General features: G+C 48.4%; 1 protein-coding gene across 1 annotated transcript in view; it reads right to left on the bottom strand.

Moving 5' to 3' along the window:
* The window catches only part of LOC138829823 (synaptic vesicle 2-related protein-like), a 41,596-nt gene that overhangs the window by 3,310 nt on the left and 25,154 nt on the right, over window positions 1-13,132 (bottom strand). Inside the window, exons 9-14 of the mRNA XM_070026350.1 lie at window positions 11,674-11,802; window positions 9,989-10,062; window positions 6,320-6,396; window positions 4,496-4,603; window positions 2,015-2,126; window positions 533-614 (exon numbers count right to left, since the gene is read on the bottom strand). Of these exons, the coding sequence (XP_069882451.1) occupies window positions 533-614; window positions 2,015-2,126; window positions 4,496-4,603; window positions 6,320-6,396; window positions 9,989-10,062; window positions 11,674-11,802 (582 nt within the window). The remainder of the gene's footprint in view (window positions 1-532; window positions 615-2,014; window positions 2,127-4,495; window positions 4,604-6,319; window positions 6,397-9,988; window positions 10,063-11,673; window positions 11,803-13,132) is intronic.

A 13,132-nucleotide genomic window follows, 5' to 3' on the forward strand; every position in this document is an offset into this window, starting at 1 on the left:
CAGAGCATGGATCACAGCTCAGGCCAGCCTGGGCATAAAGGGAGACTCTACCTTGAATACAATCCATGTTAAAAAAAAAAAAAAAAAAAGTGCAGCCGGGCGCTGGTGGCTCACGCCTGTAATTCTAGCTACTCAGGAGGCTGAGATCTGAGGATCTCGGTTCAAAGCCAGCCCGGGCAGAAAAGACCGTGAGACTCCTATCTCCAATAAACCACCAGAAAACTGGAAGTGGCGCTGTAGCTCAAGTGGTAGAGCGCTTGCCTTGAGCTGAAGAGCTAAGGGACAGCACTCAGGCCCAGAGTTCAAGCCCCATGACCAACAACAAAAAAAAGTGCAGGAGGCGTGGCTCAAGTGGTAGAATGCCTGCCTTGTAAGCACAAGGCCCTGAAGTCAATCTTCAGGGCCACCCAAACATTACAAAATAAGGGGAGAAAAGGAAAGCCCGCCCTGGATTCCAGCAACCCAGGCTGGGTGTTTCTGGGGACTCCATGTCCCCCCACGATGGTACAGCTGCTCCCGACCCCTCTCCTACCTCAGGTGTGTAAACATAGGCCGCTTGGAAGCCTCCAGAAATAAACGCTCTTGCAATGAAGAGTAACAGAGTGAGCACATTTCTAGAGAAGGGGAGAAAAAGAACACCAAAAAAACCCCAGATGAGTAGGGTTTGGTTTTGTTCATTTTTGTTTTCTTCTTCTTTTTTTCTGTGTTTATTTCAGCAAAATCCTTCCTTCTCCTGGCAGAATGTACACCTTAGAAATCGGCAAAGACACTGGGTATTGGGTGCCCCTGATCTGTAATCCCAGCTACTCAGGAGGCTGAGATTGGAGGATCGTGATTTGAAGCCAGCCCAGGCAGGAAAGTCTGTAAGACTCTTAGCTCCAATCAACTACCAGGAAAAAAAAAAAAACACAAAAAACAAGTACCAGAAGTAGAGCTGTGGCTCAAGTAGTAGAACACTAGCCTGGAGCAAAAGAAACTCAGAGACAATGCCCCAAGCCCTGAGTTCAAGCCCTAGGTCCCCACATACACATTCCCCCCCCCAAAAAAAAAGAAATTGGCAAAGATTACTTCCCCGACCCCTGCCCCCCAGCTAGCTCACAGGCTCATGGGCAGGCACATTCATGGCAATGCCATCTCTAAAGGCCCTGGTATCTCTAAAGGCTATGTTGTGTCCAATGCAGCAGGCAAACAGATGGGACCACTTGCTGTGCTCAGGTTGAACAGGATGGGGGTGTGTGATATAAATAGTCAAAGCCAGGGCTAAGAATATGGCTTAGAGATAAAACGCTTGCCTAGGTTATGTGAGGCCCTGAATTCAATCACCCGCACCCCCAAACAAATCCATAAATGTAAAGCTAGGAAGGGAGCTTACAGGGGACAGGCAAGGAGCCAGTAATTTTAGGTCAGTCCTGCTGACCAGGAGAGATCCTAGACATGTCTCAGCATGCCAAGGTTTCAGGGTAGAAACAACATGTCCCCCAGCCTTCTGGACCCCATGGATTCCTCACTAGGTTTGATCTGGGTGCTTCTCAGAGGAGAGGAGGGGGGAGCTGGCCAAGATGGCAGCAATGGGCTGAAGCCCTGTCTTCCCCCGTGACATACCTGTGCTGTGTATGTGCTCTCTCCCTCTGCCATTTTTTCCTTCTCTAAGAAACTTTCCTATCACTTTTAAAGGGGGATGTGGGAGCAGGAGAGGCCTAGGTCAATTCTATATGTGGAGGTTCTTGGAAGTTGGAAAAATGGAGAATTATCCAAAACAGGATGGCAAAATGGGGTCTATTGAAGACTCAGCAAATGTTAACACACTCAGAAAAATGTAGAACTACCGCATGATCTCAGGGAAAGCCTGCACTGGAAGATACTGGATGGAACTTGGGGGCAAAGTGACCTTCTGCATCCTCCCCTGCCCGCCTCCCTCTGAGGCCCCAGCCTTGAGCTTGAGCTTCTGGATGACTGGGAGGGAGCCTGGAGCCTCAGCCCGGGCAAAGGGCTGGTGGTCCCTCTGGTTACCCACCTTCCCACACAGATGAACAACAGGAGGCCGCAGAAGGAGAAGACGACGAAGCACAGGGCCATGGTCTTCTTTCGGCCCAGGCGGTCGATGATCCACAGAGTCACAAAGACACCTGCAGGACACGTGATTCCCATGATGCCATCCTGCTCTCCCATGATGCCACCCTGTCCTCCACACCCTGTTCTCCCCCTCCCTTGTTGCCATGATAACAACCTGCTCTCCATGCCCTGTGTCCCCGCCTCCCCTTGGACCAGACTGTGGCTCAAGTCTAATGACTGGAAATATAGGAAAGCGACAGGTGTTGATTCTCAGTCTACATAGGGTAAAAGAGACTGTGACCTCTGTTGCCAGCCTTGCCCCCCCCCCCCCGGCCTTCTCATGTGTTTGTCTGCATGGAGAAGGTCACCTAGCAAAGACCTGAAATGACCTCTGAACAGTAGCCAGTGTGGACACGAGGCCTACAACCCTTGAGCTTTTAGCTCTCTAGCCTTCTTCTGTTTTTCTGTTTTCTTCTTCTTTTTTAATTAATATTTATTTATTTATTTTTGTTGGTTGTGGGGCTTGAACTCTGGGCCTGGGCCCTGTCCCTCAACTCTTCAGCTCAAGCCTAACACTCTACCACTTGAGCCACAGCACCACTTCCCATTTTCTGGTGGTTAATTGGAGATAAAAGCCTCACGGACTTTTCTTCCCGGGCTGGCTTTGAACCATGATCCTCAGATCTCAGCCTCCTTAGCAGCTAGGAATATGGGCATGAGCCACCAGCACACAGCTTATTTATTTATTTATTTTAAGAAGTGGTAGGAAGGAGTTTCAATTTAACAAGTCAGATTATGAATACAATGTATTTTGTTGGTGGTGGTAATGGCACTTGAACTCAGGGCTTGGGCACTATCCCTGAGATTATTTTTGCTCAAGACTAGCACTCTACCACTTTGAGCCACAGCTCCAATTCTGTTTTTTAAGTGGTTAATTAGATATAAGAGTCTCAAAGTCTTTCCTGCCTAGGCTGGCTTTGAATTACAATCCTCAGATCTCAGCCTCCTGAATAGCTAGGATTACAGGCGTGAGCCACCAGCACCTGGCTCTGTATCTTGATCAATGTATACAATGTATCTTGATCAATGTGCTGTTTGAAATAGGGTCCCACTTCCTGATCAGACACCTGCTTTCACCAAGATCCTCCTATTTTAGGCTTCCCATCATGGCTAGGATGATAGGCATGTAACAACAGCCCCACATTTTTCCATTGAGATGGAGTCTCCTGGCCTTTTGTGCTTGGGTAAGCCTGCAACCATGATCCTTCTAATCTCAGCCTCCACATAGCTAGGTTGACAGACATGCCCTCGTGCCTAACCACGGCACATTGGGAAGAGGGTCTCATGAACTTTTCTGCCAAGGAAGGCCTGCAATCGTGATCCTCCTGTGTTCAGCCTCCAGGGTGCAAGAAGACAACTCTTCATAGGTCTCCTATCATCGCAAATCTCATAAGCAATGCCGAGAGAGGCTATTTTGTTCAGGACTACCTTTTCAAGTTTGTTTATCTGATTAAAAACAGCCTTGCAAGATAGAGACGCTTTTTCCCTTGGGAACTATGGGCAGATTGGTTTACTGAGGAACATAAGATGATGCCTCCCTTTGGGATAAAAGATCGGGCAGGTATCTGGCAATGTTCACAACAGGTTTGCGGCTCCTAAGTTTGGGGTCCACCAAGCTGATTCGTATATAGTTCTGAGGGGGGGTCCCCCAAGGACTGTTCTTCAGATGTTACGAGGTGCTGGAAGCCAGGCACCAGTGGCTCACACCTGAAATCCAAGTACTTGGGAGGCTGAGAACAAGAGGATTGTGGTTTGAGGCCAAACTGGGTTGAAAAGTTTGAGAGTTCCCATCTCAATATATAGCTGGGTACCATGGCACCTGCCCATCATCCTAGCAATGTGGGAGGCTGCGATTGGGAGGATTGTGGTTTGAGACTCCATCTCTACCTAGGGAAGTTGGATACAAAGGTGGGCTACTGGGGAGATGGTGAGTGCCCTCCTTAGTGACTCTGCTGTCCTGTCTCTCATGTGTGTGACCCTTTGTGATGTCACCCACCATGCAGTCCTCCAAGGCTGCTGTGAGCTCACTGAACGTCTCTTCTTTATATACTATCCAGGCTCAAGTATTTCATCATTGTCAATGCACTCATATACTCAAGCTGTGCTGTGAAACTATCACATGTCTATCATCCACCCAGGCTTCTTCATTGTCCAGGTAGAAATGGGGCAAGGAGACACTGACAGCAAGGTACTATTCTTTCCACAATAGATAACCATTTGCTAGAGTAGTCCTCATGCCTCCAACCCAGGCATCTTCTGTCTTCTGCCAGCATGCATGACACTAAGAAGGCTTGATACCTTGCAAGAAGGATGTATCTGTCACCCCAGCGCCTCAGGAGGCTGAGATCTGAGGATGTCTGGCCTCACCTGACACCGGTCTCACCTGGGAACTCGGAGAGCGTGGTCCACAGCAGGTCCATGTAGTCCTCTTCAGTGAGGTACTCACAGGCCAGGCTGCACTTCGCTTCTACTGCCTTCTTCCGGCTGGAAACTAGGAGAGGAGCCAGAGGGAGGAAGAAGAGCGTGAGTGTGGAATCATACACCTGCCTGCACCCCACCCTTCTTCCCTGCACCTGATCCAGAAAGAGGACAGGAAGCGTGACAGGCTTGGAAGCAAACAGCAGAGCTCTGCTGTGTATTCCCCTCCTCCTCCTCCTCCTCCTCCTCCTCCTCCTCCTCCTCCTCCTCCTCCTCCTCCTCCTCCTCCTCCTCCTCCTCCTCCTCTTCCTCCTCCTCCTCCTCCTCCTCCTCTTCCTCCTCCTCCTCCTCCTCTTCCTCCTTCTCCTCCTCCTCTTCCTCTTCCTCTCCCTCCTCCTCATTTTTATTATTATTTGGTGCTGATACTGGGGCTTGAACTCAGGGCCTAGACACGGTTCCTCAGCTTTTCTGCTCAAGGCTGGCACTCTGCCATTTCAGTCACATCTCCACTTTCAGTTTTTTTGGTGGATAATTAGAGATAAGAGTCTCATGGATGTATGTCCCTCCCCCACAGTGTAACCCCCGCTTTCACTATATTTGATGTCAGTATAACATGTGGAGGAGATGGGGGCAAACAAGTCATTTAAGGATTCAGGTGGACCTGTTGCAACAATGAGAAGTACAAAATGTCATGTCAAAACCAGCTTTACAATGTCGGTGGGGGGGGGGAGGGGGGTATAATTGGGTGGGGGGAGGGGGGAGGCTGGGAAGGGAGGTGAAGGGTAAACAAAGGAGGAGGCTGCAATGCTTGGTAAGAAATGTATGCATTATCCTGCCCATGTAATTGTAGCCCCTCTGTACAGTATGTTCTCAAATAAAATAAAATAATATTAAAAAAAATAATAAAATAAAAAAATAAAATAAAATAAAATTAAAAAAAAAAAAAAAAGAGTCTCATGGACTTTTCTGTCCAGGCTGGCTTTGCACTATGATCTTCAAATCGCAGCCTCTTGAGTAGCTAGGATTACAGTCATAAGCCACCAGAACCCAGCACACCTACTTCATCAGTTTACTCGAGCAAACCTGCAGACAGTGAATGGCACATTTCCCTTCATTACTACGTCTAGCACATACTATTGCTGCTTGCTTTGAAATTGCCTTCCTGTCTCAAGCAGCAGCATTGTGTGGGAACACTGAGCACATTCACTATCTGGCCCCCAACAGAGCTTTCTTATACCCCACTGGATCTTCTGCTTAGCACAAACCTGTCCACTTGTGGCAGGATGGATGGATAGACAGACAGACAGACAGACAGACAGATAGATGAGGTGACAGGAAAATTTAGTATACACACACACAGTGTGTGTTGGTGACTCACGCCTATAATCCTAGTTACTCAAGAGGCTGTGATCTGAGAATCATGGTACAAAGCCAACCTGGGCATGGAAATTCGTGGCACTCTTATCTCTAATTAATCACATACACACACAGTCAGAAGTGGAGTTGTGGCAGGAAAAAAAAAGATTCAGGGACAGTGCTCAGGCCCTAAGTTCAAGCCCCAGTACCAGCATAAAAAAAAAAAAAAAAAGAAAAGAAAAGAAAGAAAAACTGGGCTAAGAGATAGAAATTGGGAAGCTGTGGGACTCCCGCCCCTTAACCCCTTCTCCTGTGACAGGCCCCCATGACAAGGTCAGCCCGTGTCCTGGAAGCCGTGGATCTGGGCCCCGGGCAGCGAGCGCCAGCGCAGCCCCCGCCTGCGCGGGGTGGGGGGAGGCGGGGAGGTACTCACTGCCGCAGACGTCCCCAGCCTGGAAGAGCTCCGTGGTGAGCAACACTAACCCGTAATAAGAAAACGCATTGGAAAACCTGTCGGGAACAAATAAGATCAATGAAGGGATGAGGAGAGAAAGCCACACCAGAGCCGCATCCCCTCCCCTGAACGCCACCCCCCCCCCCCGCCCCCTTCCCAGCGCCTGGCCCGCTGGGGACCAGTCTTTGGACCACCCTGGGTCTCTAGGGCTTGGCTGGAGGTCTTGAGCAGGAAGTTGGCAGGCACCCAGAATCATGGTGCGAGGAGGGGGAGTGCTCCTGTGCCCTTAGGAGGACCAGAATCTATGGACTATTCCACACACCCCTTTTCTCAAGGCTGTTTCCCTAACAGGGAAAACATTGGGGCCAGGCACCAGTGGCTCATGCCTGGAATTCTAGCTACTCAGGAGGCTGGGATCTGAGGATTCCAGTTTGAAGCCAGCCCAGGCAGACAAATCAGAGAGACTTTTTTTTTTTTGGTTGTTTGTGAGGCTTGAACTCAAGGCCTGGGCACTGTCCCTGAACTCTTTTTTTTGTTTGTTTGTTTGTTTTTGCTCAAAGCCAGAGCTTTAGCTCTACCACTTTGAGCCATAGCTCCATTTCCAGTTTTCTGGTAGTTAGTTGGAGATAATCTCACCAAGACTCTTCTGCCCAGGCTGGCCCAGAACCTCCATCCTCAAATCTCAGCCTTCTGAGTAGCTGGGATTACAGGCACGAGCTACCGGTGCTAGAATCTGAGAGACTCTTCAATTTATCAGCAAAAAAAAAAAAAAAAAAAAAAAAGCTGGAAATGGAGGTGTGGCTCAAGTTGGTAGAGCACCAGCCTTGAGTGAACAAGCCATGAGGACATATATATATACTCTGAGTTCAAGCCCCAGTACCAGCATTAAAAAAAGAAAAGAAAGAAAAACTGGGCTGAGAGACAGAAATGGGGAAGCACACGAACATTGTTTCTCTGGGGACAAAAATTTTGGAAGCTAACAGACTCAGTGATATCTGTCACAGCTTCTGGATCAACCTGGTGAAGTTGGACACGAGTGTAGAGTTTCTGACTGCAATGACACCTTGCTCATTTCTTGTTTTGGGTTTTTTGTTTGTTTGTTTGCCAGTCCTGGAGCTTGAACTCAGGGCCTGGGCACTGCCCCTGAGCTTCTTTTGCTCAAGACTAGCACTCTACCACTTGAGCCACAACACCACTTCTGGCTTTTTCTGTTTATGTGGTACTGAGGAATTGAACCCAGGGCTTCATGAATGCAAAGCAAGCACTCTACCACTATGGTCCCATTTTCTTGGGGTTGTTACAATTTGTGCCAGCAAATCTAGTAATTATTATTTATTTTTGTTGGTCATGGGGCTTGAACTTGGGGCTGGGCACTGTTTCTGAGCCTCTTTGTGCTCAAGGCTAGCGCTCTACCACTTGAGCCATAGCGCCACTACCTGGTTTTGAGTAGTTAATTGGAGATAAGAGTTTCATAGACTTTTCTGCCTGGGCTGGCTTCAAACCACAATCCTTGGAACCCAGACTTCTGAGGAGCTAGAATTACAAGCTTGAGCCACTGTCATCTGGCCTAGTAATTTCAATGCACCAAAAAATTCAAGACTTCAGTAGTATTGGCCCAAGTGAATTATTACTCTCAAAGGAAGGCCTTCTTAACTCTGTCCCTTCTTAAAACTCCAGCAGTTTAGCCGGGCACTGGTAGCTCATGCCTGCAATTCTAGCTACTCAGGAGGCTGAGATCTGAGGATCACGGGTGCAAAGCCAGCCTGGGCAGGAAAGTCTATGAGACTCTCATCTCCACTGAACCACCGGAAAACCAGAAGTGGCACTGTGGCTCAAGTGGTAGAGCACTAGCCTTGAGCTGAAAAGCTGAGGGACAGCGCCCAGGCCCAGAGTTCAAGTTCCATAACTGGAAAAAGAAAAAGAAAAAACAAACCCAGCAGTTTCCACCTCTGTACCGGGCTCTCAGCTGCTGTAAAAAACAAACAAACAAACAAAAAACAAAAAACAAAAAAAACATGCCCTGGTGAGGTTGCTTCAACTCCTAGGAACTGCAGGGTAGAGCTGAGCTGGGTTCTTTGCATAATCAAAGCAGTTCTCACCTAGTCTCTGTAATTGACCCCCTAGGGCTACTCCCTATTAATTAGCACCCTCTGCTCAAAGGTGAATAGGAACATTGAGACTAGGTTAAAAAAAGAACACAAAGCCCTAAAGCCAGGCTGGTTTCCTTACACTGTAGATGCTCCCCAGGCCTATTTCGTAGAAAGAGAGTTGGGAGAATGGCTGGGATTTGATTTGCTGTAAAGAGGAAGGTAATTGCTCCCTGCAAACACCTCCCCTCCCCTAGTCCTCCCCTGTGGAACAATATCTGAATGGAAGTTCCAAGAATGGCCAGGTGCTCCAGGTGGGTCTTTAAACTATGGGTGGGTTGTGGGTGGGACCCAAGGTGACAAAAGAAATAGCACAAATACTAAACCTTATTGTGGGAAAGAAATCCCTTTCAAGTTTCCTTTCACTTGTTTTGATTTTAACCTAGTATCAGTTTCATGCTATTGAATCTGTAACCTCTTCCTCTCCCTCAGTCTCTTAAATACAGAGGCTCGTTGTCTTGACAAACTGTTAGTTGTGGGGCTTGAACTCTGGGCCCAGATGCTTTCCCTCAGCTCTTCAGCTCAAGGCTAGTGCTCTACCACTTGAGTTACAGCACCGTTTCCGGTTTTCTGGTGGTAATTGGAAATTAGAGTCTCATAGACTTTCCTGCTCAGGCTGGTTTTGAACCATGATTCTCAGATCTCAGCCTCCTTAGTAGCTAGGATTACAGGCATGAGATACTGGTGCCCAGCTTTAATGAGCCTACTTTTTACTGGAAGACCTTATTTTATTTTGGGGGACGGTAGTCCTGGGGCTTGAATTCAGGGTCTAGTTGTTGTTTCTGAGGTTTTGCGCTAACACTCTGCCGCTTGCACCACAGCTCCATTTCCAGCTTCTTGGTAGTTAATTTGGAGATAAGAGTCTCACAGACTTTCTTGCCTGGGCTGGCTTGGGACTGTGATCTTCAGGTCTCAGCCTCCTGAGTAGCTAGGATTGCAGATGTGAGTCGTGGGCACCCTGCTCCACTGGAAGCTCTCTTATCTGTGGCCTGCAATTCATGTTTTCCTTTAAAGCAAAGATCAAAGTTTTTCTTTTAAAAGATACAGATCTGGGCTGGGAAGGTGGCTTAGTGGTAGAGTGCTTGCCTTGCATGCATGAGGCCCTGGGTTCAATTCCTCAGCACCACATAAGCAGAAAAAGCCAGAAGTGGCGCTGTGGCTCAAGTGGTAGAGCGCTAGTCTTGAGCTGAGGACCTAAGGGACAGCGCCCAGGCCCAGAGTTCAGGTTCCAGGACAGACGGATAGAAAAATAAATAAACAAACAAACAAATAAATAAATGATACAGATCTAAGCCAGGTATCTGTGATTCGTGCCTGTAATTCTAGCTACTCAGGAGGCTGAGATCTGAGGTTAGAGATTCAAAGCCAATTGAGGCAGAAAAATCCACAAGACTCTTATTTCCAGTTAACTAGCAAGAAGCCAGAAATAGCATTTTGGAAGGCAGCAGTGGGCCGGGGGGGGGGGGGGTGTGGAGCCGCATGGGTTAGAAGCCCATCTTACCATATGAACCACAACAGCAAGGTTGTCCATCTGAAATGTGGCGTGAAAAGGTCCCTCATTTTGCCTCGGTCTTCCTGTCTCAAGACAAAAGTGTGCTATCAATTCTCTCCTCCAGGATGTGTGGGTACACACCGGTGCCTACCCATCTCCAGGAGCAAGAAGCCAAGACTCAAATCCATACTGTTCAGCCATGAAGCCTGTGCAGCTGAGATGCACCAAAGGTCCAGGAGCCTTGGTTCCCTGAGCCTGGAGTTTGGGATCAGACCCATGGAGGGACACACACATACACACACACACACACACACACACACACACAGCCAATTCTAAGTCAAAGTCAGCAATCAATGTGCCACAAAGACAACCTATTACCAGTCATTTGCCAAAAGATTGATTAGCGACTCACTCATTTGCAAGTTTTATATAATTGCTAACAACCTGTCAGTACTAAAGAACTTTTTCAAACCGTAGCTTTATCATGTTCCACAGAAACACATATGCTATAACTGTGATAACAGAAATGTTTGCTATTTAGATATGCTAAAAGTGGGGGGAAAGATTATAGGTGTCTACTTTAGTCACCAAGAAAAATACCTTTTCATTTTCTGTGAAGTTGTTTTTTTTTTTCTTCAGGGAAGGAGGGCCTGTACATGCTGGACAGTGTAGTATTTAAGCCCCCACCCAGAACTTTGTTTCTTTTTTCGTTGTTGTTGTTGGTCGTGGGGCTTGAACTCTGGGCCTGGGCACTGTCCCTCAGCTCTCCAGCTCAAGGCGAGCGCTCTACCACTTGAGCTACAGCGCCACTTCCGGTTTTCTGGTGGTTTATTGGAGATAGGAGTCTCACGGTCTCTCCTGTCCGGGCTGGCTTTGAACCTCGATCCTCAGATCTCAGCCTCCTGAGTAGCTAGGATTACAGGCGTGAGCCACCAGCGCCCGGCTAAGAACTTTGATTCTTTATTTGTTTATTTCTTTGGCTAAGGTCTCATCATCTTTGCCTGGGATCGGCCTCAAACCTCGATCATTCTACCTCTACAATCCTCCTATCTGTACCTCCACTCAGCTGGGATTATTACAGCATGTTTAGACTCATGAACTTTCCCTCAGGCTAGCCTCAGACCTCGATCCTCCAAATTCCTACCTCTGGAGTTGCTAGAATCCCAAGCTTGTGTCTGCCTGGTCTTTTTCCTGCTTTTTTTTTTAGACAGGCATTTAGCTCAAGCTGGCCTCCAACTCCTGATCTTCCTGCCTCTGCCTTTCCAAGGGCTGGAATGAGAGGCATGTGCCACCATGGGGGGGGGGGCACATTTCACTTTCTAATGTGGTTTTGTTGTACAGTGTTCATCCATCCATCACATTGGCTAGACGTGATCAGCACTACAAGGTAAACACAGGAGCCGATGCAGGTACAGGACTCATTTGTGGACACCACATTTCTTTCTCACTGGCTAAATTCTCCTGGTAGCATTTTCGGAAGTCGACAGTGGAAATCGGAGTTGCCCAATTCCCCTCGGCAGGTCCAGCCTACTGCACCCCACCCACTTCTGGCTTATACAGATGCACACACAGCACTCATGCAAACTGCCCACACGTGCACCTCCCCCTCTCCCCCGCATGTGTGTGAATAGTCGCACCTCGGCTGTGTGCATGCGTGGACACAGGGCCCCCGCATCGGTGGGCGAGACACTGACCTGCCTGGAGATGACGAGCTTCCCCAGTGGCATGGGCGCTCCATTTTCCGTCGCTATCCTCTTCAAGGTGGCAATGGCCTTTTCTTGGTTTCCAGACAGCACATCGTACCGCGCACTCTCCGGCAGCCACTGAGGAGGACAGGAGACACGGGTGTGGCTGCTTAGGGTGCCACCAAACACGCTGATCTATGAGAGGTCTCTAAGAGTAGGCACTCCAGGCACCTGGGGGCAAATGCTATCTTTTCCATTGTATTCTATGGATTCCTGACCTGGGGTCGGTGACTTGATCTCTCTGCCTCCAACATCTCTTCCTTCCTTCCTAACCTCATAGGCTTGTGGGGAGGATTGTGTGGCGATTGTTATGGTCATGGCTGTTGTCAGATTATTCAATGCTGCTTTCAGAGCTGCAGGTGAGGATTGAATTGAAAGAACCACTCTCCACTCCAGCCCCCTCCCCCCCCCCAAATCTCACCCAAGAGAAACGCTCCCTAACCTGGGCTCTGCCTCATTTCCTAACCTTTAAGCCTAAATGGGAGTCCCAACCCCAAGGGACCAGAGAGATACACTTCTTCCAAATAAAGCCATATTGAGCTATGAAATAGGTAGCCGGGAGTAGTTGAGAAAAGCATGGGCCTGGGATCAGAAAATCTGGTTCAAATTAAGAGGGGTGTGTGTGTGTGTGTGTGTTCTTGGTTTTTGTTGTTGTTTGTTTCTTTTCCTTCATGCCCTTTGACACGTGTGTCACCTCCCTGGCCTGTTTCTTCCTCAATGACACAAGGATGTGGCAGATATGGCTAATGCCCACCAAAGTTCATGCTTCCCTTACCAAAGTACAGAACTGCCCTTGACTAGGGGCCACCTAGCTAGATTTCCTGGCTTCCCTTGCAGCTAGGTGGGGCCATGTGACTTGCTGCCACCAATGGCATGGAAGCAGGAAGGTGTATATAATCTCCATTTTCCTTTCCCAGGCAGTAATCTGCACATAGAAAACTCCAAGGGTCCAGAGGATAGCAGTCATAAGCTGGAAAGAAAACCTGGACACAGAATCCCATTTTCCCTGCCAGCAAGAAATAAAATTCTCTGTTAAAATACTAAGTTTGTGGAACTGGGAAGGTGGCTCAGAGTTAGAGTGTTGCCTTGTTGCATGCATGAGGCCCTGGGTTTGATTCCTTAGCACCACGTAAGCAGAAAAAGCCGGAAGTGGCATTGTGGCTAAAGTGGTAGAGCGCTAGCCTTGAGCTGAAGAGCTGAGAGGCAGCGCCCAGGCCCAGAAGTTCAGGCCCCATGGCCTGCAAAAAAAAAAACAACAAAAAACCCCATACCAAAAATATTGAGTTTGTGGCTTTATCTATTATAAGAACTGGTATTGCTGGGCGCTGTGGTGGCTCACACCTATAATCCTAGCTATTTAGGACACTGAGATCTGAGGACTGAGGTTTGAAGCCAGCCCAGACAAGAG

Source organism: Dipodomys merriami, unplaced genomic scaffold, assembly GCF_024711535.1.
Source record: "Dipodomys merriami isolate MVZ:Mamm:240054 unplaced genomic scaffold, mDipMer1.0.p SCAF_177, whole genome shotgun sequence".
Lineage (NCBI taxonomy): Eukaryota > Metazoa > Chordata > Mammalia > Rodentia > Heteromyidae > Dipodomys > Dipodomys merriami.